Source organism: Gallus gallus, chromosome 3 (genome assembly GCF_016699485.2).
Source record: "Gallus gallus isolate bGalGal1 chromosome 3, bGalGal1.mat.broiler.GRCg7b, whole genome shotgun sequence".
Classification (NCBI taxonomy): Eukaryota; Metazoa; Chordata; class Aves; order Galliformes; family Phasianidae; genus Gallus; species Gallus gallus.
In genome coordinates this window covers 104,527,349-104,554,303 of record NC_052534.1, presented here as the reverse complement: position 1 = coordinate 104,554,303, position 26,955 = coordinate 104,527,349, and the positions used below count along the sequence as shown (strand labels likewise).

At 42.4% G+C, this 26,955-nt stretch overlaps 1 protein-coding gene across 29 annotated transcripts in view; it reads left to right on the top strand.

Moving 5' to 3' along the window:
- DTNB (dystrobrevin beta) overlaps positions 1–26,955 on the top strand; it is a 140,621-nt gene that overhangs the window by 24,651 nt on the left and 89,015 nt on the right. For all 29 annotated transcript variants that reach the window (XR_005858621.2, XR_005858622.2, XR_005858620.2 and 26 more), the window contains 4 exons: positions 5,064–5,218; positions 9,484–9,589; positions 18,671–18,837; positions 24,946–25,070. Coding sequence is in view for 25 of the 29 variants with exons in the window: in XM_046939422.1 (XP_046795378.1) it covers positions 5,064–5,218; positions 9,484–9,589; positions 18,671–18,837; positions 24,946–25,070 (553 nt within the window). In the remaining 4 variants the exon portion in view is untranslated. The remainder of the gene's footprint in view (positions 1–5,063; positions 5,219–9,483; positions 9,590–18,670; positions 18,838–24,945; positions 25,071–26,955) is intronic.

Below are 26,955 nucleotides of genomic sequence, written 5' to 3'. Positions count from 1 at the left end.
GGGTTTTTTTTCCAGACCATACAGTGTCTGACAGTACATATGAATGGAGTTGTTCAATGATACCACTTTGCTTTCAGTGGGAAAGATTATTTCCAGTGACTGACGTTCCTTGTGAAGGAGCTGCTTTACACGATGTGCAAGGAAGGAGTTATAAGCTCAGCCTGTTGCTATGGGCTTAGTTTTTAGCATCACATTTTTTTAAGCTAGAGAAATACCATATAAAGATGATGAAGTTTGTGGATTTGAGTGACTTCATTTTGGCATTCAAGCGGATCCATAGTGAAGTCATTAGTGTTTCCTTCCATGTCCTTTCTGCAAGTAAATTGCAAACAGAACCTGACTTCAAGCAAATTTCAACCTTGCTCATTTTAAGGGCCTGCATCCCAGTAGGGTCATAATGACCCCACGGAACAACAGGACCAGAGAGCGCCCACATGGACAGTACTGTGACCTGGGTTTGTTTCCCTCTCTGAGTGACCATGATGAAAGCCTGTTAATGGCAAAAATGCATGGATATACCTGTGCCATATGGATGCCTGCAGCGAATGGCTGTAGTCTATCCTGTGTCTGTCCTCTTAGATCCTATGGTGCATTATCTGCACCTCCCAGACTTATGGCCTCTCCAGTGCCAAGTTCTCAAATGCAAATCACTGCATCTTCCTCAAAAAGCACCTTCCTCTGTGTCCTTCACAGCCTCCTTGTAGGTTTTCATGTACTGTTATTATGCCTTCCCAATATCTCAGTCTTTTCCAGGCTGAACAAGTGCTGTTTCCTCAGCCTATCCTCTCAGGATAAGTGCTCCAACCTGCTGGGCATCCTTGTAGCCCTCTGCACTTCAGTACGTCCTTCACATTCTGTGGTTCTCAGATATTCTGTGATTCTGGTGGTGTCAAAGCTGGACACAGTGCTTGGAGGAGGTGCAACAATTTTTGAGGGGAGGAAGAGAATCACTTCCCTCAATAGTGGATGAGTTCCTGCTCATGCAGCTCAGGGTGCTGTTGGCCTTCCTTGCTGCTGTGCCATGCTGCTGGCTCATCTTCAACTTGGGACCCCAAATTTCCCAAGGACATTTCCCGCAGATCTGTGCCAGCCAGCCGGTCCTTAGCCTGCCAGAGTCTCTTCCTTTTGGAATTTGCATTTGTCCTTTTTTTGTTTCATACAGTTCCTTTTGGCTCATTCCTCCAGCTTGCCTGGGTCTCACTAGATGGCAGCCCTTGCTTTTGGGGTTATTGTAGAATTTCATGGAATCATTAAGGTTGAAAAGGCCTCTGAAGTCACCAAGTCCAACCCCTAACCCACCTCCACCACGCTCACTGACCGTGTTCCTCAGTGCCACATCTCTCTGGTTCTTCAGTGCTTCTGGAGATGGTGACTCCACCACCTTCCTGGGCAGCCTTGCCAAAGCTTGACCTTTCTTTCAAGAGAATACATTTTTTCTAATATCCAGACAGAACTTCCCCTGGTGCAACTTGAGGCCACCACCTCTCATCCTATTACTGTTAGCTGGGAGCAGAGGCCAACCCCCACCTCATCACAACCTCCTTTCAGGCAGTTGTAGAGAGCTGTAAGGTCTCCCCTGAGCCTCCTCTGCTCCACGCTGACCCATCCCTGCTCCCTCAGCCACTCCTCATAACTCCTGTGCTCCAGACCCTTCACAGCATCGTTGCCTTTCTCTGGACACACTCCAGTGCTTCACTGTCTTTCTTGTAGAGAAGGGCCCAAAACTGAACACAGTATTTGAGGAGTGGTCTCACCAGAGCTGAGTACAGAGGGACAGTCACCTCCTTGTCCTGCTGGCTGCACTACTTCTGATATAAGCCCTTGGTCATTATGGCCACTTGGGCACCTGGGCCTCCCCAGCTTTTACCAGCAAACCTGAGAAGAGTGCACCCTGCAGCTCACTAGCAGAGATGTTGAGCGGGATGTTTCCCAGCACAGAGCCCAGCACCAGTCCCCTTGTTCGTGGTCCCCATGCAGTGTGACCATTTTCTACTGCCCTCTAAGACCAATCATCCAACGTGCTCCTTACCCACCTGTTTTTTCACCCCTCCAGACTATGATGCCCCAGTTTGAATGTTAGAAGACTGTGGGAAACAAGAGCAAGCTGTGCTGGTCAGGTGGGATTTCTCCTTAGCAGATCCCTACCAACTGCTTCAGTCAACTTTTGGGTGCTCAGAAAAGTGCTCCAAGAGAATTTGTTCCATGATTTTCCCAGGAGCCAAACTGGGTTGGACTGGTTTGTATTTCCTAGGTTTGTCCTTTGATTCTTTGTTTTAGATTAAGACCAGGAAAAATCCCTTAAGGAGCACAAATTAATGTGTGTCTGTTGTAGATTGATTTTCGTGGCTTTTAAACTATTATGCCATAGTTTTTAAGAAATATTTTTCGAATTTGTGTAATTAAATTTGTCGGCTTTGAGGGAATTGAGGCACAGGAAAGTCTTGCAATCAACTCCTTAGGAAATGAGGGTGCCAGGGTTTTTGATCTATTTGGTTTTTTCCTTTGTTTTTAACTCATGCAGAGAAGCGGTTGGGTCTTGAGCTGAAGCTGTAAAGCATCAGGCAAATGCCCAATAGAAAATGCAGACCGGTCAATTCTGGCAAAGTTATAAGCAGTTGAAAGAAGGCTCTCAAGGGAAATACTGGACAGGTTTGATGGTCAGAAAGCTGGAGCACCTCTGCTGTGAAGAAAGGTTGAGGGAACTGGACTTGTTTAGCTTGGAGAAGAGAAGGCTCCAGGGAGACCTCATTGTGGCCTTCCAGTACTTGAAGGGAGCGTATAAACAGGAGGGGGAACGGCTGTTTACAAGGGTGGACAGTGATAGGACAAGGGGGAATGGTTTTAAACTGAGACAGGGGAGGTTTAGGTTGGATATTAGGAGGAAGTTTTTTTCCCCCAGAGGGTGGTGACGCACTGGAACAGGTTGCCCAAGGAGATTGTGGATGCCCCATCCCTGGAGGCATTCAAGGCCAGGCTGGATGTGGCTCTGGGCAGCCTGGTCTGCTGGTTGGCGACCCTGCACGTAGCAGGGGGTTGAAACCAGATGATCATTGTGGTCCTTTTCAACCCAGGCCTTTCTATGATTCTACAATACGATAGGAGCTTTGTTCACAGTGTTCATCAAGTTCTACTCCATTTTACATTGGTATCTTTGGAATTGAGCAGTGTTTTGGTGTTCATTTTTTATTTTCTGTGGTAAAAACAAAAAGCACAGAAACCTGTTTATAGTGTAGTTGCACTGAACTGAAACTTTGGATGATAATTCAAGTATAATACCTTGTCATCAGGAAACTTAATTAGCACATGCATGATGTGACCTTAAGGTGGAATCTTGAGAAATTACCCTGTTAGCTCCTGTTTAGCTTGAGGTTTTCTCTTTTAAGGTAACTTAGTGCCCTTTGGAAGGGAAGATGACTATTTAATTAAATCCTATGAATCTTTATCTTTTCCAATTTCAACCGCTAATTTCCCATGTGAAAGTTTCCCCACATAGATGACTTCAACTTCATTTTGACTATGAAACCACTTGGGTTTCTTTTAATTTATTCTTGATACAGCTTGTTCATTTTTATCTCATTTTTCATTTCTTTCATAGCTTTAATTACCTTCTCCTTAAAACCATTTAACTCCTGTGTGCTGTTGAAATTAGATTAATAGATTGTATTTACCCAAATGATTCTTGTACTTTTTTTAAATACAAGTACTGTCATGTTGCAGTCATGTTCTACCAGTCCCACCTTAATAGACTGATTACTGGACCAAGTTCATGTGCCACTTCTGGGGCGAATCTGGTCTTCAGCATTTTAGGATTGTGAAGGTTTTGCTCTCTAATTAGTTCCAGTTATTTCCATGACTTCTCTTCCATGTTAAATTTTCCAGTGAAATTCGATTTTTCTGCTTGGATTAATCCTTTAAAATATAGCGTTCTTTAATCATCCACCTTCTCCCTTTCTTGCTTGTTTTTTTTTCCAGTCCTTATTTCTTATATGCCTCGTAAGACTGCTTAGCAAGGACTTCAGACCTTCCCATCAAGCCAGTACATTTTGCCTGATACAAAACCCCAGGCACTTGTACCACAGAATCATTCAGGTTGGAAAAGACCTCCAAGATCCCCAACCCATCCCACCATGCCTGCTGACCATGTCCCTCAGTGCCACATCTCCACATTCTTTGAACACCTCCAGGGGTGGTGACTCCAACTCTTCCCAGGGTAGCCTATCCCAATACTTGGCCACTCTTCAGAGAAGAAACTTTTCCTAATATCCAGCACTCAGCTCAAGTACTGTAGACTTCTTCATGAGCTCATTCATTCATTTCTCTAGCTTACTGGAGATACACCTTTCTGAAATAGTCTTTTTTACAGACGTGGCTTTGATCACTTAAACTAAGCTTACTTTCTGTCAGCGCATCCTTTTTGATGTTTAATTACTTATGGTGCCTTAGATAACCTCATAGATGATTCAGAAGCTGCTTAGTGAAGCATTTTGGTATCTGTCTTATCTTCAAACATTTTAGGTCTTACTAATATTAGAGAAATAGTTCTTTATAGTGTAACCTGACTGCAGTTATAGCAGAGACCAAGCTTTCCTGTTCAAGAGTGTGTATTTCCAGAGAGGTTTTTGCCCCCCGGACAGTTCTGTTCTATCTGTGTGCAGCAGTCTTAGTGTTTCTCACGAGCTCTGGGTTAGCAGCGTGGGATGGGTGGGACAGAGGGGATGAAGAGGTTAAGAAATCATAGAATCCTTAAGGTTGGAACAGATTGCTAAAATCACCACGTCCGACCACCAACCCATCCCATCCTGCCCCCTAACCATGTCCCTCAGTGCCTCTGTATCTTTCTTCTCAGTGCTTTTTGATATGGGATGGAGGGAATAGAGGGCTTTACGTCAGAGCACATTGAAACTTGGTCATTCATCAGTTTTATCTTGATGTCAACTAAGAAGAAATTGCATTTAGAATTAAACAAAAGGAATAATGCTTTGGAGTTTAAATGAACTGAAATTATTAGACTTTTCTGTAGCAAGCATGTATTTACCCAAATGTTTTATTACATTTTCTTACAGATATTTTCTCTCAAATATCAGATTCAAACGGACTAATGATATTCTCCAAGTTTGATCAGTTTTTGAAAGAAGTTCTGAAACTTCCAACTGCTGTGTTTGAGGGACCTTCTTTTGGATACACAGAGCATTCTGTACGGACGTGCTTCCCACAACAAGTAAGAGTTAATTCAAAACCGAGTTTTATTTCTTGTTACTGCAGTCATGAAGTCCTGGCTACTTTGGGTATAGCTTGCATGGGGTTTGCAGGAAGGGGGATTTGGTGACATACAGAGTGTGTTATCTAAGCAGATTTAAGCCTGAATAATTTAAAATAGCCCACCTAGGTCTTAAGGATATAAAGGATTTTGCACACTTTTAGTTTGTTCTCCTTCTCCAAGGAGCACCTTTGAACACATGGGAAGAACATCGAGGGTAACCTATTCTTGTCTGAAACAGGAAGCACAGCATTTCTACCTTGGAGTTATTTTTAGGCTTACCAGCAGTAAGAGTATTATTTGCAACAAATCAATTGTTGGTTGGTTTGGTCTGCACAAAATAAATGCATTTCATGTAATTATTGGAATAGATAACTGCAGAAGCTTCTGCGATATCAATGTTTCTGTTATTATTTGATTGTTCTGAGAAATTGCTTCTAATTTGAGATGTACAATAGCATAATGAAGCCTTAATTCTAATGTAAGCATAAGCCTAAATAAACCTAGACCTAAACGTAAATGTTTAGGCTGTGATTGTGACTGTATTATAAATATTTCTCAAAGTGTTTAGATTTAGAATTTGTAGTCACTTTTTGATGACTTTATGTTGATTGGGAATTCATACATTTGAAATAGAACACAAAAGGAAAGGGCCTTTGGTTTAGGAAATGACAAGAGCTCCTGCTCATCTGTAAGTTACTGAGGACAGAATTGTCTTACAGATGTTGTAATTAAAAAATGATTTTTTTGCTTTCTGTCTGTAATTGCTGAGGCATTTGTGGGTAATCCAACATCATACCATCCTTCTTCTCAGGCCATGCGAGCCACTCCTGCATGTGGGGATACTGCATTTAAGGGGTAAACCATGGACTCATTTGAGAGCTACCAAGTCAGACATCATATTCTAAGCTGTACATGCTCTGTCTGCAAAGAGAGATGCGAGACTTGCCTGAGATTTGTCATGATTGCTGCCTGACCAACCTTGTGTCCTTTTATGATGACATAACTGTGTCAGTGGAAAGGGAAGAGCCACTGATGTTGTCTATCTGGACTTCAGTGAGGCCACTGGCACAGTCCCCCACAACATCCTACTCTTCAAATGGGAAAGATATGGATTTGATGGGTAGACTGTTCAGTGGATGAGGAAGAGGCTGTGAAATCGTTCCTAGAGAGCAGTGCTCAGTGGCTCCATGTCCAGATAGAGATCAGTGATGAGTGGTGTCCCTCAGGGACTGGGATTGGTGCTCTTCAATATCTTCATCAATGACATCAACAGTGGGATTGAGTGCATCCTCAACAGTTTGTGGATGACACCAAGCTGTTGAGTGCAGTTGACACACCCAAGGGACAGGATGAGAGCTGAGCAGTACGCCCAGGAAGAACTCATGAGGTTCAACAAAGCCAAGTCCAAGGTCTGCACCTGGGTTGAGGCAACCCCCACTATCACTACAAGCTGGGGGGCAGAAGAATTGAGCACAGCCCTACAAAAAGGACTTGAAAGTACTAGTGGATGGCAGCTGGCCATGAGCCAGCAACGTGCCCTCACAGCCCAGAAAGTCAACTGTACCCTGAGCTGCACCAAAAGCAGTGTGACCAGCAGGGTGAGGGAGGTGATCCTGTCCCTCTGCTCTGTGCTGTGAGACCTCACCTGCAGTACTGCATCCAGATGTGGAGTCCTCAGTACAGGAGAGACATGGAGCTGTTGGAGTGCATCCAGTGGAAGCTCTCTTCTTCACAGTATCTTCTTCGACCTTCCTCAAGCAGGGTAGTTACGTGGAAACTGTTTATTGGAAGTGATTCCTAGCTGATGTTAAGAGTATATCTGGATGCTGAAATCATTTGGGAGACTGAGTGGTTAAACTGGGCACAGTTGCAATAATGTAAATCCATGCATTATTGAGCTTAGGGCCGGGAACATTGCTCTGTGTTACTTAAACCCCATAGAGTCACAGTTGGATTAATTCAGTCTTGTTGTCCACAGGAAATAGATTTTATTGGGGCACTTCAGCAAGAGCTGAATTGTTTATGATGGTTTCCAGATTCATACAGAGCTTCCAGCCATAATTTACTATTCAAGGTCAAGTGGGTGCTGCCACAGTCATACTTTTCTTAAAGCTTCTGTTTGCTTGGCTGTGATCAGTGTGTTTCTCATAAGGATGTAGTATCACCCATTGCAGAAAACACCAATGTAGCAAATGCTGGGAGGTGTTTGACCCTCTTGGCTGGCTGTGCTGTGAAAATTTGCTAATTTTCAGTTTGTGTTCTTGGAGCTGGGTCTCTGTTGGCAGGTTATCTGATTTTGTCGCATCACAAATGCTGGGTGAATGAGGTTTTTGTGTTTGCTTCATGGTGAGGCTCAGAGCCCAGCTCCAAAAAAGCCACTTTGAGTCTCCTTCCCTGCACTCTAGCTTCAGGGGCAGCAGGCTGCTGCTTGCTGCATTACCAGGAATGCTTGCAGAGGCAACAAAGCTGTGTGCATTTGTTAGGTTGGTGCTTGCAGCATTTCCCACCTGTATCAGTGCAAAAAATCCAGGGCCTGAGTCCTTGCTGCCCTCTGGTGAACTGCAGAGAAGTCACATTGCTCCAGCAGGGGCTGGAAGGTTTAATTTGCCTGAGGGAAAAATTTCCAGCAGGAAAGCTGTTCTATTACATTTTGGCTCTAATGTGAGTTGTGCATATTGTACACAGAGATCTTTGTCACCAGAGAACATTGGTTTATGACTTGGAGTGACCCACCCACAGGAGGAGGAAGAACCTAGGGCTCCTCTGAGATACAAGGTTTCTGAGTTTAACAAAAAATAACATACTTCTGACCTTGTAGCATGCATTGGTACTCAGCTCTGTCTGGTTTCCTCTCCTCCCTATAACCCATATGGCCACAGTGAATTCTCTTGTTGCAAGTTCATAATGGCCTTCAGCAGTCTGGTACCTATGTGAGATCTACAGGTCATGTTAAAGGCACCTGGATAACGCTCTTAGTGATGTTTGAATTTGGAGTCAACCCCAAAGTAACATGACAGTAGGACACAGTAGGTCCCTTCCAAGTGAAACTATTCTGTTCTGTTCTCCTGCTGTTGCAATAACCCCCAAACTTACCTTTGAACTTAGTTGGATTGCAGTGACCCAGAATGTTGACATGCATTCTGAATGCCTTATCTCTGGATTTGCTCCAGGCCAGGCTGCATGAGACCCTGGGCAGCCTGATCTGGTGGGTGGCAACCAGCCCATGGCAGGGACTGGGGCAGGGGTGCTTTCAGGTCCCTTCCAACCCAAGCCATTCTATCATTCTGTGTCTCTGTGATTTTTAAGGTCCTTTCCAACCCAACCATTCTATGGTTCTTTGATCTTTAAAGACCCTTCCAACCCAACCATTCTGTGAAGATTCTACTGTTTTCCATGTTGGAAGCAACGTATCAAAACCAAAGTGCCTCTAGGCCGTCTTGGTATGGCCCAGGTGCTGCATGCCCTTCTTCAGCTCTGGCAAAGAACTACAGCCAGAACACGTTTCATGTGCTGCCATGTATGAGACAGGGTGAGAGATGGGAGTCAGGCAAAACTGGGAGCCTTAGAGGAGTATGTGTGTAATGCTATACGGTCTTGGAATCATCGAATCATAGAATGACTTGGGTTGGAAGGGATCCTTAAGCCCATCCAGTTTCAACACCTGCCATGGGCTGGTTACCACCCATCAGATCAGGTTGCCCAAAGCCCCATCCAACCTGGCATTGAGCACCTCCTCTACCCATACAAGTAAACAATTAGTTAACGTCTAACGTGCCACTCACACATTGGGCAATGATAGCATTCAACACCATTGGCACTGTGGTTCACCAGGAAAGTGGTGAGGTCACCGTTCCTGGGGGTGCTATAGAACTGTGGGGATGTGGCACTGAGGGATGCGATCAGTGGGCATGGTATCCCTCTTGAACTACAATTCAGGATCTAATCCAGACTGACTTGTCCTCCGTTTCTTGGAATTTTCTAATCATCTGTGAATCTTTAATTTCTCTGTGATGATGCTGTATCTGTACTGATACCCTCTTTGTGTTGTTGCTGTTTGCTCAGTGTAGATGGAAGCTCCCTGAGCAAAACGTCGATTTTATCTTTATAGCATTTGCTTTATTATTGGTAGATGGAAGCTGAATAGTAGAGAAATGTTAAGACTAATGTAATTTTTGAAATGAAATGGACGATTTTCTTAAGTTGTGTTTCTTTTTCCTTTGCAGAAAAAGATCACGCTAAACATGTTTTTAGACACATTGATGGCTGATCCACCTCCTCAGTGCCTTGTGTGGCTGCCTCTCATGCACAGACTTGCCCATGTTGAAAATGGTAAATGGAATATTTTGTTCAAAACATCTGTCAGAGCAGGGTTGTCTGTTGATCAAGTACATTGGTATGCTGTCCTTTCTCAGTGAATGTGTTCCCACTGTAACGCTCCAGGTCCCAGAACACTTAGGCTTTAAGGATTCTGTTGGACTGACACATGTTCAGCACTTCTAGGAGGAAAATGAGTAACTGATGGAACCAACAACAATTGGTTATTATTCTGAAACTTTTTAAAGTAAATCTTCTCTTGAATAATGGTTTAACATATGCTTTCAAGTGCGAACTTCCAAAGATGCTGGTACAGTTTAAATGTCTGTCTTGAGCAGCATTTGAGCACATGAGTCATAGAATCACCGAGTATCATGACCCATAAGGATCATCGAGTGCAACTCCATCTGGTCACTTCATTCATTCACTATGAATGCTGAGTTCCTCTCACTTCCAGACCTCTTCTAAAATTCCCGTTTTTATTACTAACAGAATGTATTTAAGGAGCAATAAGGGATGGAAAAACTAAATGTCATTTTCTGTTTTCTTCACCACACAGTAAAATCCTCCTATCATTCTTCAACACCTCTGCCCTACCAGGTGTTACCTCTTCTTCAGCTAAGTGTGTTTATACACATCTCGAGGGTGTAAATTTCTTCCATCTAGGACATAGATGAAGTCCCTCTTGTCATTACCCAGGCAAAGCTTTAAAACTCCAGCAGTCTGTGTGTCTCTAGCTAAGTGTTCAGGATTTATTCCATTCCCTGCTTCCTGATGTCTGTGAAGTGGTTCAATATTGCTGTGATGTGCTCTTTTGTGGCATTTGTTTTATTGTCTTTTCTTGAGCCTTCTTGCAAAGCATATCTGGTTATGATTTTAATCTGCGTTTGTACAGCACTGAATAAGAGCAGAGCTGCAATGCTCAATGGGCTTTTTCTTGTTTATTGCAACAGAAGAGATGGTTAATTTCCCAATTGCTCTGTATGTTTACAGACGTTTTCTGGCAATTGTGTGTATGATTGAAAAGAAAAAAAGTGATTTATCGAAGACTTTTGGGGGGGAGTAATGTAATGGAAACAGATCTGAAGGGGAAAACTTCTGAAAGAGCTGAAAAGGTTGATTTAGCTGAAGTGTTAGGCAGACTGTAGTACTGCCAATCTCTTTCCCACCCTTATGTAACAGGTTGAAATGGCATGGGCTACTGTTTGCTCTTTTTCCTTTATCCTCTTATCTTCATAAGCTTTTACTTCAAGTAAAGCACATAGACTGGAATAAATACAGTAAGGGAACAAGCAGTAAAAAGTTAATATGAATTATAGGTCAGGGTAAAATTTCACAGAGCTCAGGCAAGGGTAAAATGCTGAAACATAATGGAATAGTTCAGTTGGAAGGAACTTTCACGGACCATCTGGTCCAACTACAAGGGAAATGGTGGAAAGATCTGGAGATAATCCAATAGTTTGAGCTTTTTTCTTGAAAGTACCTGGAAGAAATTACTAGGTAACCAGAACAATGATGTCCTGAACAATGCCCTTTGCCATCAGGTTGGAGGAGGTGGTCAGTGCCTTCTGTTGTTGGGTTGCAAGAGGTGGTCAGTGCCCCTTTGCCATTGGGTTGGAAGAGGGAGGTGATCAATGCCCCGTGCCATCAGGTTGTAGGTTGTCCAGGCTGTGGAGTCTCCATCCTTGGAGATACTCAAAACCCAACCTGGCAGTAATGCAGCAGCAAGCTCCAGCTGGCCCTACTTGAGCAGATGTCCCTGAGGTTCCATCCAGTCTCAGTTACTCCATGATTCTGTGATTTTATATGTGTTCACAGTGGAAATTCCATTAAGTCATTCCCTGAAGTTCTTCATTAAGGAAGTAGCCTTCTCATCTTTCGGCTCCGGTCATTAAATGATGTTTCCCTGATAGAATGGTCTCAGTCCTTAAAGATCCATCCTTAATTCTGTGTCTTTCCTGCTGCCATCTTGGTCATGTTTCCTGACATTACCTGAGCAGTGGTAGTCTTGTTCTGCAGTCTCTTGCTTCTTTCCAGTTTTGTCTGAATTATGCCTTGTCAGTGCTTTTGTTTCCTGATCTTTCCTTCCCAGCAGATGCTTGTCTCCTTCACAGTTTGTCAACATTCTCATTAATTACTGTGGCAGTCATTGCAAAGTTACTGCGGAGGCACCTGAACACCTTAGCAGACAACCTGAAGAAAAAAATCCTCCTGTTTCTGTGGCTGTCTTTCCAGCTGCTCTGATTCAAGCAAAAGGCAACTAGGCTGTGAACTGAGTTTGTTCCATTGGAGAAATAGTTTTTCTTTGTTACCTTTGAGTCTTGTCTTCTTTCTCAACACATCAGACAAATGCCTTTGGTTGGTAGTACTGCTCTGTACAAATGGGCCAGCACCTTATTTAGGAGAGCCATCGGTTCAGTTTGACTGCCAACATGCAGCATTTTTTTTGTGTAGGCATTCTAATCCCTTTAGTTTTGCTCCTGGAGAAATGCAAATGGAAGGGGTCTTCAGGCTGTGCTCTCTTTCCTCCTCTGTAAAAAGGAAAATATTGAGAAGAATATCCAACTCTTGAATTTGCCCTTTGTGCTGTCTTAAGCTCTCATTATCACTGGTAGAAATACTTTGCTAGCTCATTTGCTCTCTAGGGTAAGGACTGTACAGTGATTCAGAAAAACAAGTGTAGGTGTGGGTAGGGACAATACAGTTTGTGTTCAGGAGTTCCCAGTTAAAAAATAATCCATTGCATTTTTTCATAGTATCAGGTCATTCTTCGGGGGTTTTGGCTGCCTTGTGGCAAATCAATCTTTAGCTTTCCCAGAGGCTCAGAATCACTGCAATAATTTCTGGAAGGGATTGAGAATTGCTACTTGCTCTTTTCCTGAAATGACCCAATTCGTGTTTAGCAACTGCTAAGCAGCCTTGCCTCTAGTAAATCATCTTATTCAAACAAGAAAGGATAGAACCTGACAGTGGAATCCATTTTCAGCTTTCCTCTGGAAATAAACAGATAAAAATAATAAAAAGCTAGAAAATCCAGGAAACTGCAGTGCTCATGCCATTTTTTCTTCTTTTTGTTCTCCACATATTTTGAAAGGAAGAAGGTTATTTCCTTGGAAAATATGCCAGACATGCCTCTGTGCTTCCCCAGGCTCCTGGGAATTCTAGTTTCCATTAAGAAATCTTTCCATAAGCTCACAGATGTCCCATAAAACCCCTCAGAAATATCCTAACAGTGGCCAAGGAGTTCCAGTGGCAACTCCATGCTTTCATTTTGGTCTGATCCTCCTCTGAGAGGCATAGTGTCACTTAACACGTACCAGTGATGAACATACAGAAGCACATTTCAGAAAGAAGTAATATTCCAGGAGGTTTTAAACCCATCATTTCTTTCCTGGATAAAAATTCTGTAATACTTTTCAGTCTTCCCTCTTGCTGGTCCCCAAGCTTTCCTGTGGAATGTAGATTTCTGCAAAAGGCCATCCTTCATAGCCTGCTGCATGGCACGTGCCAGACTGCTGCTGTCCATCTGGAGCTGCTGATCCTGTGCAAGGAACCCATCTGATCTGCAGGGTCAGGTGGAAAGCAGATCCAAAGAGAAGGCATTATTTAAAGGTTTGGCAAAACTTGAGAATTTTTATCATTCCTCTCATAGCTTGCACTCAGACTTTAATTTCACAGGTTTTTCCCAGCTAGTTTTTGTTAAGAGTTTTATACAACTCGGGAGAGGAGGAGAAAGACAAACCAACATAACAAACCCCAACCAACCAACACCCTCCCTGCTACCTCCAGAATCTGCCAGTACCTTATTCTCTCCTTACAAGCTTTTCCTCTTCTTCCATCCGTAGTACTCAGGATATGTCTGTGCATGCCTGGTAACTTGTCAGAACTTATCTTGGAAGGTGATTTGCGTCCTGTTTTGATGCTTTTTATACATCTAATATATCATGGGACTTCATCATTATAGTTGCCAGAAATTATGTTTTTAATACTTAGTAGTGCTTTCTACAGGAAAACTGAGTTCTAGCAGAAGAATACAGAACCAATTTGGGTGTATTCACAACTTAATTGAGTCAGGAGGTCAGTTTCCTTGTTTAATCAATAGAAGTGTTTGGGTTCCTGCGATGAGCTGCCACTTGAGCAGACCTCTTTCCATTGGGCTGGGCTGGGGATGTTAATCTGCTGGAAGGCTTCAAGACTTCTCTTTCTGCTCATTAGAATAGTTTCCATGGAAAAACGAAAATCTCTAGAGTTGGAACCTGGAGCTTGGCTTATGCTTTATACACTGGTCATGCTTTTTGTGGTAATTTTGCATGAGTTTGGAGCAGTAGGATTTTTGTGGTATGTATGGCTTAATTAAGCAGACGATTACTTTTTTATTTCATAGCTAACATCATAATTGGTAAGTATTGGAGTAGTATGCCTTGGAGTAGTAGAATTTAGATGTTCTGGATGTGCACATCAGTATTCCTGGCCTGGGTCCACCAGGACAAAGCACAGTCATGTAGCAGTATGTCAGCTTACAGATGTAGCTATTAGTACCAGATGAAAAAGAGTAGTATAAAGACAGATGTTTAAATAAAGGTTTGTATTTATAGTCATGGCAAGTTCTTCAAAGCATTTCTCTTCCAACACTAATCCTGTCTTAGCCAGAGTTTTTGAACAGTGTGTTTTTCCGGGTCTTCCCTGCAACACTCTCATACAAAAATATTACTTCATCTGCATCCTGCTTTAGCTTTCTACTTTCATTATCTCCTCTTTGATTTCTTTTCTTGTATTTTAAAGTTCGCATATTTTCATTTTCCTTTAGCTGCTAGTTTTTTTTTCACATCTTTCTTGATTACTCCTACGCACTTTTATAAAGGCTCTGTTCTTTTCTCCTACTTATTTCTGTCTGTGTTTTGTTCTTGATATCCTTCCCATGGAAATACTCTGTCATCTCTATGTAGACAACTTTTCTATGCTTCTCAGTTCCAGACCAATCTCCAGTCTGCATATTTCTTACCTGTCTCGTGTATCTTTATGCTTATAGTAATTTGAAATAATATATCTGAAATGCGGATCCACAATTACTCTAAAACTTCTCCTCATTATTTCAAGTAATCTAATGTGTATATTACTACTGTATTTTGGAAGCCCTTATCATATGTCCCAGTGGAAAATGCATTGTTCAGATAGAGCAGTGGTTTTGGCATTAGCAGTGAAAGCGTGAGGTGAAAGATGGATGCACAGAAGGAGGGCAGCAAACAGAGATTTCAAGGCAGGGATTTGGGGGTTGGAGCTCAAAGACTGATGGTGGAGTAACATTTCCCATTTGGGTGGGAAACAGTAATGAGGAATTTTGACAGGAATGGCTTCTGTGGTCATGAGGCAGAGGGACTTATGTCCTCTTCTCCGGGAGTTAGAGAAGAAAATAAGGACAAATTTTTGTGTCCTTATAATCTGAAAACGTAATTCAATATATTCCAACCACCGTGGTTAGAACCCAAACCCATCCCACCATGTCCACTGACCATGACCCTCCCCAGTTCTGAAACACCTCCAGGGATGGTGGCCCCACCACCTCCATGGGCAGCTGTGCCACTGCATCACCATTCTTACATATATTTTGATATTGGAGAGTCAGAAAAGCAGACCACTGAGATGGGGGGAAAAAAAATAGAGTCTCAGGTAAATCACAAGATGGCACAAGAAGATCTTTGAATAAATTACAGTTTTGTAGAAGAAAGCAAATGAGAGATGGCTTTGAGACAGAGGAGGGAAGAAAAGGAGGAGGAGAATGGTCACATCACATTTTCACTTGGAAGAATTTAACATGTCCCGATCAGAGAAGGAATGTGAATGAAAAGAGGAATTTGAATACTGACTGGACGATTGATGATGGCAGTTTTGTACACTGATGGCCAAAATAGTCTGCTGCCGACAGTTAACTAGAAGAGAAGAATTTTGGAGGCTGGCAGAGTTGGAAGAAGAAGACACAGCTGGGAGTGGGTGAGGTAAGTTTTGTGATGTCTCAAAGGGTCTGCTGGCAAGAATCACAGAAAGAGAAATGGAAAAGACATCTGAGATCATCAGGTCCAGTGGAGGAAGGAAGGAGGGAGTTGTCTCTGTCAAAAAGGACCCAGGAGGAATCTTGCATTTGGAGCGCTGACAACCAGGAAAGGGAATGACTGAAGTCTTGGAAGCAGCGAAAAGTAGAAAGAAGCTTAAAACTCCCACTCCCATATGTGACTGGAAGCCTTGAGTAAAGGGACACCTTCCTGAGAGAAAGTGTCAATAGCAAGAACTCGTTCGGATCACCGAGGCAGGGAAAATAAAGCATAAGCAATGACACCAGTGAATGTTTCAGAGGCAAGCTGGAGAGGAAGAATGAGATGGGATGGGGTCCTTGTGGTTCAAGCATGATGTGGTCAGGCACATCAGTGGTGTTAGAAACGTCATCAGTGGACCTCTTCATGGCAACCTCAGTCTTGAATGGATTAGTGTGGATAGAAGCATGGAAGGCAGTCTGAACAGGAGAGAACTAAAGTCTGCAACACCATATTTTATTGGCACATTGACATATTCCCAAAAGTTGGAAAAAAAGCATCTGCCTCTGATTGTGCATGTGGCAGTAACCAGGTAAGGAAGACCTCACAACCTCTGATAACAACTGTTCCAGTCTTTTTCCTCATCATTTTTCGAGCTTGTTTTTGCAGTATGCTCAGAACCTTGTCACCATTGTTATTTTGTCTGGTGTTTAGTTCATCAGAATGCTGTTACAGCTTTCCTTACGTCAAGTGTATCAGCTTCAAGTTTTTGATTCTTTGGTTCAGAGCTCCGTGTTAAGGCAGTGGCCCCATGTTTGGTCCCAGCAGGAGACAGAAGCTCTCCATGGACAGAAAGGTTCTTGGAGATGGATACCAAAAAGCTGTGGGAGCCCATGACATCATCCATTTCCCTTTCCAGAGACAAACTTGGATGTATGTAAAAGTTCTCAAGAGATCTGCTTTGCTGCTGCTTAAAATGTTCAGTCCAAAGGCTTCAGCGTCGGTGTGGATGAGAAGCTGGGCTGAGATCAGTGTTAAATATTCTTAGGGTGAGAAAGTTTTTCCTAATATTTCTAGCATGGGTTTTTCTTCCTGCAGTTTAAATCCTCAGGTCCCTGCGTTTTGGCTGCTGGCTCTGCAGAGTGCATTGGTATTTTTGTAAGTACCTCTTGCATGTTTGGTGCCTTCTCACAGTCACCTCTTAGCTAAGCTGTCTCCTAGGTCTTGTTTGTTGAAATGTGAAACCCCAAATTGGGCATTTTGTCAGTTTTTCAATATTTTTATGAAAACAGTGGGCAATACTTGACCTGGAATAAAGCCCTTTGGAGCCCTGCTCATTAGATTGTTCTGCTTTGATAATTTTCTGGTCTTTTCTGATGAAACTCACATCACAGGTACAGTCCTTTCATCTACTGAGTATTTCCCTCTGTTAGGCACATACCACGGCATGCCAGTTTTGGAAGAATTACTGAAGTAAAATGGGAAATTGATGACATTTAATGCCCTTTTTCTATTTCCAAGGTCAGTTAGCCTGGCATGGAAAGACACCAAGCTGAGTTGGGAAATGTTCTTTGTGGCTTATGTTCTTCGGGTGCTTAAATTGCTTTAGTATTTGTTCAAGTACTCTACAAGTTAAGATAACGTGGGAAGGCCATGGTTACATATGTATAATTTCATCTTTTCTTAAGGATCAGAAATAATTACAAATTTTGTGATATCTCTTTTAAATCACTCGCTAATTTTCTCTCATTCTTTTGTTTCTGTCTTTGTCCCAGGATACTGCATCATTCTTTTAACTGTCACTGTTGATTTGTTCCAGTATTTACTTCTATAGGTTTCTTTTTGAATTTGAAGTTATTGAGCTCATCATTTTAGTCGAGTTGCTTTTTTTTACAACAGTCAGCTCCTTCCTCTGCCCAGGGTTATTTATACTTGTTTTTTTAGCATTGTTTCTTTAAGGAACAGACAGTTCTCTGAACTCACTTTTCCTGTTGAATTGTATCTTCTTGTAGTATACTTACTGATTCTCATATGAATTTACTGAAGTCGCTGAAATCATGTTCTCTGCTTCCTAAGACTCAGAAAATTACTTTGCTGCTGTGTTAACTGAAGGTTGCTTGTCATCCTTTTAATTTTTTTTCCAACCAGTTCTTTTCTTATATTTGAAATAAATGCAGAACTTCCTTTTCATTGTTTTCTTTACCTTTTGAGTAAAGAAAGATATGGTCAGCAGTTCCTCTACAGCAGCTTCCATTTCCAATGGGCATTTGTACCATTGAAGTTGACTGTCTTCTACACATCATTTTCTTTACATTTCTGTGTAGCAGTGAGAGCATCATCCCCCTGATTCTGTCCAGGTTTATGCTCAAGTGGTCTTCCCTGTAGTTATTACCCTGTTGTTTTCAACAGCTTGGGCATACCCATCCTTTCTTTGCATAGTGTTTCTGCATTGTCCAGCTGGGCAAACCCCTGGTCTATGGGAAGCATCCTCTAGCAAGGGGCTTTAAAGCAGAAATACAGTGCTCTGAATTTGAGCAAGAAGATCTTGGCTGACTCAGGTCCCTTAGGTAGAAGTCAACATTTCTGGACTTTTTTAGAGGTCTTTTTCAATATTCATGATCCTGTCATTCTATCTAGGGACATGGTGGGAATGGGTTGGGCTGGACTTGATGACCTTTGTCTTTCCAAGCTATGATTATATGAATATGAGGCTATTGCTTTCCCTGTCCACTCGTGTTCTCTCTGTTGTTGAATTTGCATTGAGCCTTCTGGTTCCGAGGAAATCCAAAGAGGAAAAAAGCTGGAGAGGAAATATTGAACTTGTTGGATGGTGCTGATATGTTATCGTCAACTCATATATGTAGTTATTCTTCCAAAATAATCTCTTCTGCACTCGGAAGCCATGGCATGGCCAGAGTAATAATTTCTTTTAGTGATTAAGAACCTGGGTTATGGGTTGTTTGGGTTTTTTTTTTTTTTGGAAGCTTCCATGAAATGTGATGATTACAGTTTTCTTAAGGTTTGCTTATTACTTTTCATTTTTTCTGTTTCCTTCCCCATCTTCACCAAGTCTTCCATCCTGTGGAGTGTTCCTATTGCCGGTGTGAGAGCATGATGGGGTTCCGATATCGGTGCCAACAGTGCCACAACTACCAGCTCTGCCAAAACTGCTTTTGGCGTGGCCATGCCAGTGGGCCTCACAGCAACCAGCACCAGATGAAGGAGCATTCCTCTTGGGTAACTTGCCTTTCTTTATCTTGCAGACACAGCCTCTTCTGTACTGATGAAAGCTAAAGTTGTTTCTGTAGCAGAACTGCACAGTAGGACTCTTAAAGGTTTTCAAATAGTCGAAGTGTGTAAATAGGTAAATTGCATTATTTTTATTATAAATAACGTTACTCCTTTACCAGTGGTTGTCACTGTATTCACCGGTGTTTAAAGTACACGATACAGTCCTTTTCAAAGCCCTAACACGTTGTTTTCTTCCCCACTTCACCACAGTTCTACTTTTTTATATATTATTATTACTATTATTATTTCTCTTCTATTCCAGCTTAACAAGTCTTAAAGTTTGCAATTCCTTTCCTCCTCAGAAAGGTAAACCAATTGGCATGAATGCTATTCTCAGGAAGGACCTGTATCCAAGTGGCATCTTTAAACACAGTATTTCTTTAAAAGAAAAGGACTACGTGATTATCTCATCTAAAGTAATAATAGACAATTCTAGATATAAAAACTTATTTTCTGCCAAAAGATTTATGTCTAATTTTTTACTTTTTCAATGGGAAGTTCAGATGATGGCTGGATTATAATTAGTAATTATCTCCATGAGGAAGAATCATTATGGTATGACTGCTTAATTTAGAAAGCTGGGGCTTAATACCAGGCAGTAGTTAAACTATTGTCTAAAAAAGACTTTGATATTTGAAGGCAATTTGCTCAGAAATCTGTAGAAAGAAAGGAATTTCAACAGCAGAAAATGTTGTTTTATTGTTCAGAAACAAGAGTTAGCTTGTCTTAGTAAGAAATTGCAGCAGCAGCTGAAATGGAAGAAACATTTTTAAAAGGTGTTCTTATGTACATATGCTATGTTTGTAGGAGGATTAGGTAGAACAAATATGAAGATATGGGGGGACATGAGCTAAAGGAATAAAAGGTAGGAGGAGTTTGGTGTAGTCAGAATCCAAATCAAAGCAAGATTCAGTCAAGAGACCAAAGGTTACCTACAGGTGAAGCAAAGGCAGTAGGTAGAAATCAAGGACAAAATGGGGAAATTCAAGAGATTTCAGTGAACAGTAAGGCAATCATAACAAGCATTTATGTTCCTGTAATCTAAAACAATATTTCTTGTTCTTTCTCTAGAAACATATTTCTGAACCTTTCCAATGATTTGCTGTGGCTTTTTTCTTTTTTGACTGGTTGGTTCTTAAGCAACAAAGCATTCTGAATGGACTAAGAAGTTCAGTGATGCATAAAATACTACTTCAGACTTAGTAGTCCCCTGTAAAATGAGTATGGAAGGGGGATCTTCTAAAAGAGGAGCAATATCTTCCATTTTTTTCTATCTACCCATCTATTTATCTATCTGTACTGGGAGCCACAGGCCTGGGCACAGTACTGTAGGTAGGGCTTCATGAGGGCAGAGTAGAGGGGCACAGTCCCCTCCCTGCCCCACTCCCACCCCTCTGTGGATGCAGCCCAGGCTGCTGCTGGCGTTCCAGGCTGCAAGCTCACACTGCTGGCTCATATCCAGTTTTTCATCCACCAGGACCCCCAGTTCCTTCTCCACAGGGCTCAAGGAGTTCTCCCACTCTGTACTCAAATCTGGGATTGCCCTGGCCCAAATGCAACATCCTGCACTTGGCCTTGCTAGACCTCATCAGGTTCACATGTGCCCACTTTTCGAGCCTGTCCAGGTCCCTCTGGATGGCATCTCCCCTTCCTCTCGTGTCAACTGCACCACTCAGCTTGGTGCCATCAACAAACTCACCTAGAATACAATTGATCCCACTGTCCTTGTCATTGATAAAGCTGTTGAAGTGCAGCAGACCCAAGATGAATAACTGCTGGGGGACTCGACTTGTCACTGCCTCCATCTGGACATAGAGCCCTTAACTACAACCCTCTGGCTGTGACCATCCAACCAATTCTTTACACACCGAATAGTCCAGCCTTCGAACCCACATCTCTCCAATGTAGAGATAGGATGTGGTGGGGGACCATGTCCAAGGCTTCACACAAGTCCAGGCAGACAACATCAGCTGCCCTTCCTTTGTCCACTGGTGCCATCACTCCATCACAGAAGGCCACCAGGTAGGTCAGGAACAGCCTGCTCTTGGTGAAGCTGTGCTGCCTGTCTCTGACCAACTGCTCATCCCTCGTGTGCTTAACATCCAGGAGGATCCACTTCATGATCTTCTATAAATAATAGTGCTTTGCTAGTTACAAACACCCTTCAATGAGTGGCTTTGGAAGACTTATCAATAAACCCAGCAAACATTCGGTGTCGGCAGGGATAAAATCTTGACTTCCATTGGGAAGCCATTACAGTTAGCACTAATCAAATGGAGGATAACAGGCAGACCCTGTTGTCTACGACGTTATGGTTTAGCAATACTGTAAGTAGTTGTTAATAAGATTTGGTTTGCAAAATTGCTTCTCCTATATTTCTGTTCGTTTAATTTTCCACTTAGACTGCCTTAAAGTAATACAACATCTGGAGCATGTTCCATTCTGTCCTCAGGGGCTAAGGGGACACAGTACTAACTGAGGGCACACCACAGTGCAGGGCTTGTGAGCCCAACAGGGGAGAAGAAAAAACCTCACTTCAGAGTCTCCACCTTCAGCTCTACGACACTGAGGAATATGGTTTTGCTGCTTCCTGCTGCTGGAGCTGCACAAAGCCTGAGGCCAGCTGGTGCTGTGCCTGCAGAAAGAAGGGTTTGATAATATTTACCTGCTCAGTTCAGTCCTTAAACTGAAAAACACGTTCAAATAATCTAAAAAGTAGTGTTGTAAGTGGTGTTAGAGAAACACTTCTGGAGCTGGTAGTTGGTTTATCCATAATTCAGTTGCCCATCTCAGATGAGGAACTGCAGAGGTGTTCAGAGGGCAGGGAACCCAGAACAGTACATCTTAAGTAACCATTCTGAAAAGAAGAATGAAAGGACCTCTGGGACGTTCAGCAACCAGACACTGAAATTTTAATTATTGAGAAGCCTTCTTGGTTCCTTAAACCATAGGTATCCAACCTTTTGGCTTGCTTGGGCCGCATTGAGTGAAGAGAAGTTGCATTGGGTCCCAAGGAAATAGGTGATGGCTGAAAGTATTTGAAACTAAAGGCACACAGACTGTGTTTCTATCTAAACTTGAAAAGCATAAGTTGGATTGTAGGATGTGTGAAACCTGGAGGCTACTAGGGATACCACAGTGGCATGTCCAAGTACCCAGCTGACTGAGATCCCACTGTGATGGAAAGTTGCAAATAGTTCATAAAACATAGTTTGCTCCCAGCTATTTACAGATATAGATTGAAGTCAAGAAGGAACAGCTGGGGAAGATGGTGGTAAAACTTTGGTGGTGCTAGAGGTGGGCAAGTAGGCAGTAGTGCTGGGGGGGTTTGTGATGGTGTCAGTGGTGGAGGAGAGTATCATGGAACTGGAGGGCTTCTTTTTGCTTTTCTGGGAGGTAGGGAGTGCAAGGCTGGATATTAGGAAATACTTGTTCCCTGAAATAGACATGGTGATCACCGAACCGTGGGAATGTGGCACTGAGGGATGGGGGCAGTGAGCATGGTGGGGTGGGCTGGGGTTGGGCTTGGGGATCTTAGCGGTCTTTTTCAACCGTAATGGTTCTGTGATTCAAAAATGCTTAATGAAGATGTCAAACAGACAGAAAAGTAGAACTCAGCTCATTGGGGAAAAAAATAAAATGCTATTTCTCAGAGAAACCAGCTATCCCTATGAGGTACACTTGCCCATGAAGCACTTCTTCAGTGCTCTACACTGAGAATCATTATCCAGAAGTTGGAATTGATAGAAATTATCTCTCCTCTATCATTTTCACAAAGTGAAGCTGCGCTATTTCTGCATTCTAAGCAGCACCGCGTTTGCTCGACAATATAAATGGTGGTGTAGCACGACAGGATGTAGTGTTTGTTACCACAATGGAAAAACACTTCTAAAATAGGCTAAAGTGCTGCAAAGAGGTCACAGAAAAGGCACTGTGAGATAGATGGTATGTGCAGAAACCAGAAGATGAACACGATAAAGGGTAAGGACAGAAATACACCAAGACTAGAAGCAGAGAACATTTAGAGATAAATGTATGTGGGAATTTTCAACATGCAGGGTGAATTAAGGAAACCCAGAATTTTTTACTATCATTGCACGTGAGAGCAAAATGAAAGCTGATCATTTGAATTTTACTGTGGGTTTGGTAGGAAATAACATAAAGCATGAATTGTGATTTTTTCATTAGTTTTCACTATAATTAAAGGCAGATGCTCCTCTGTAGAACCCCTCCGTGGCGAGAGCGCTGTGCACTTCAACCATAAGAATCTGTACATCCAACCAAGGAGTTTTGCATTGGTGCTTGGATGGGGCTAAGATCTGTCTGCAGAGCCCAGAGCTACACACTGAAGGGGCAAGTGGCCCTTTTCAGCTATGTCCCAAGCCACTGTGTCCACCAGTGTAATCCTCACCCACCTGTACTAACAGGAAGAAATTACCATAAGAAATTTTAGTGGGTGTGGTGGTGATGGTTGCACTTGCTGATCTTGGAGGTCTTTTCCAACCTTAGTGATTCTATGGTTCGGTGGTTTTATTTCCAAACCAATGTTCATCACGAGTTCCAAGAGACAGCCTCCAGTCATAGAATCATAGAATCACAAGGTTGGAAAGGACCTATAAGATGTAATAGGACCTTAAGATGTAAGGACCTATAAGTCATGCCTTTCACAGTTCTCACTTAGCACTGTCTTGAATTGTAAGAGAAGGGGAGAAGGTAATAAAACTTCAGTTAAGAACCAGAAATCTTAATATATTCTTATAGGCATCCAACTCGTATTTCTTTTCTAATTTGAAAGGACATTTTATCTTCTTTTGTTATTTTCCAATTTTGTTGAGTGTTTTACTTAAGATGCATTGTGATCTGCTACAAACCACGTAAACTCAGAAAGGGAACAATATTCTCACACACAGATTCCCTACTCTAAAAGCCTTCATTGCCTGTTGTGTTTTGCTAAAGCCAAGAGGCCCAGAGATGAAGAAGCTCACTGGTTGGTAATTATTAACTGTGTAATCCATTGTTAGTAATTGTTAGTAATTGCCAGGTACTCGTTCATATTAACTGCAAGTGTGTGTGTAACTCTGTTCTGGGTGGCCTTGCCTTCTCTTTAAATCAATGTTAAGTTGAATTGTAATTTCAGGTTGGATATGAGGAACAATTTCTGCTCTGAAAGAGCAGTGATGCAGTGGCACAGCTGCCCAGGGAGGTGGTGGGGTCACCATCCCTGGAGGTGTTCAAGAAAAGTGTACATGTGGCACTAAAGGACGTGGTCAGTGGGCATGATTTAGCGGAGGGTTGTTAGAGTTAGGATAGTTTGGTTAGGTTGTGGTTGGACTCAATGATCTTAAAGGTCTTTCCCAACCTGAGCAATTCTATGATTCTATGATGGGTTTGGCTTGACAGTTGTTCTTGATCTTAGATGTCTTTTCCAGCTTTATTGATTCTATGATTAAAAGTGCATTCAGAATTGAACCAAATTTCCCACTGGAGCATCTTACAGAAATAGGATCTGGGAGGGAGTAGCAATCAGCCACAGGGTTGCAGCATCTGTATGGGGAGTTTGATCAGAAGCACAGCACTGGGTGGGTTACTTCTGAAAAAAGAGTTTTCTGGACCCCACATCATGAACTTGAACTCCATGGAGTTAACAACATTTTAAGATAGGTGATGGACTTCCTCCTGCATCAGGTCTTTATTTCTTCCTTTGCCCCTCCCCAAAATACAACACCTGTGTCCAGAAAGTCCTTGTCAGAGTGGGTAGGAAATCCCTGCACTGGTTCTCAGTTATGACACAAAAAGCAACTAACAAACCACCAGCAAAGAAAAAAAAGAAGCCAACAAGACCCAGCTTGCTCATCTGTGCAGTTTCTGTACTAATAGATGACCTTTAGAGGTTCAATCCAACTCAACGATTGTATAATTCTACAATTCCTTGCTGTGGTGTAGTGTGAATATTTCTGGAAGCTCTCTTTTTCATGTTTCTCTGTTATCTGATTGCACACATCACCCTGCTCTTTGTAACAGTGGACTCATTTTGATCACTCTTTTCCAAACCAGAAATCGCCTGCGAAGAAGCTGAGCCATGCAATCAGTAAATCACTTGGCTGTGTACCAAGCAGAGAACCACCTCGTCCCGTGTTTCCTGAGCAGCCAGAGAAGCCACTTGATCTTGCACATATAGTGTGAGTATCTGTTGTTGTAATCGAGCTTCCACATCAGCAATATAGAATAATCAACGGTATGAACCAAAGGCTGTGTGGTTGTATGGGACTCTGGAAAGAGGCCGTGGGTTGGAACAGGTTGACACACTGGAACAGGTTGCCCAAGGAGGTTGTGGATGCCCCATCCCTGGAGGCATTCAAGGCCAGGCTGGATGTGGCTCTAGGCAGCCTGGTCTGCTGGTTGGCGACATAGCAGGGGGTTGAAACCAGATGATCACTATGGTCCTTTTCAACCCAGGCCATCCTGTGATTCTATGATTTTAGTATCTGTAGGACTTTGGGAAAAGTCTCAGTCTTCTCACATGGATAAATTTAAGCACATGGTACAGAGAAGAGGGAGGAAGGAGGAGCAAAGAGGTATAATTTATGTAAGATGGAGGACTCCTATGTTCAGGAATATTCAACAGTTTGCAGTTCTGAGAGTAAGCAGAGTTGATGCTCATCTGTTTTCCTCTGGATGTTGTCATAAATATTAGGTTCTTCTTGAACTGGTGTCTGTTGTTACAATATCTGTATGGAAAAACAAATGACTCAAATCTGAATGTCATAGAAAGTTCAACATGAGCATGTGCTGCCGTGACCTTTCCTGGTGCTGGATGATTTTTATGGGCTGTTTATATACTCCTTTCAATAAGAGAAAGCTGGCAGGTGGCTCGTTGAGGTATCAGAAAGGTGGAACAGTGAGGCTTAGCGTGGTGTGGTTTTCTTTTGTATTGAGCATGGAAGATCCATAACTTGATCTGAAAAAGTAGTTACAGTGCTAAACTCCTTAAAAACATAGTTTTGAGCTTTACCAATTCATAATTAGCCGTGTGATTGTTTTCTCTTTTTCTTGCATCACCAAATATTTCCCAACATTTATACCTTCTTCAGTCCTGTGCAGTGAGTGGAGTTGGACGTGATGCAATGGGATATCGCTGTAATGTTCACTGTGTAATTCAACTCGTAGATTAAAAAAGAAATGTCTGTTATGCTGCTGTTCAGTTCAGAGCTCTCCTTAACGAAGGACATATTGGATGTACAAGGACAAGGCTGCTCGTTGTCCCCAGAGTTAGACTGCCTACCTCTGTGCTGTGGTTTGGATGTGCTGTGCAGTTTGTTATTAAGCTTTAAACGTGGATTTTCTGTTGTGAGGTCCTGCTCAGACTCATAGAAAAGGATTTTGTGCTTAAAACTTTCTCAAATGGTGAATCATCCTGAATCTGTTCACATTTTTCTGCTAAGATTGTCTGTGCTGCTGCCCAGCTGGAGCTCACCAGCATTCACAATTCGGAGCATACAACATATAATACTTCTATAGGAAATAAAAGAATATGCAGTTCCGTAAGTGCAGTGCATGAAAGTGATTACAGTGATGGTTCTGGTTTTTGGGTTTCCTGTATGAGTGACACCATGGGAATTTCTTAAAAGGAATAGAAAACAAAAATAGAGAAAAGAGTTTTTAAGCATGAAAAGGGACATATCCAGGGTGAATTCTTTGCTAGAATTCAGCCTACAAAGAGAAATTGCTCAGGGCTACAATGAGTCATTATTTAGGTGCAAGTGATCATGACCTGATTACAGTTCTTGCATGTAAATGAGGTGCACATCAGCATCTAACAGCACTCAGCAGTCTGTCTCACAAAGCTGGAATCAATGTCAGCTGAGTAAATAATGCGAACATAAAGATATTAATAACTAGGAGCTGTCTAAGAACACTTGGCCAAGTGTCACCTTGCAGGAGAGGTTTGGAAGGGTGGCAGGAAGGAAGCTGCACTGCTCCAGGGAGCAAGAAAAGATCGGTAGAAAGAATGCAAACTGTGAGTTATGCAGTATGGGAGAGGGACTTGAAAAAAAGGATTGCTGA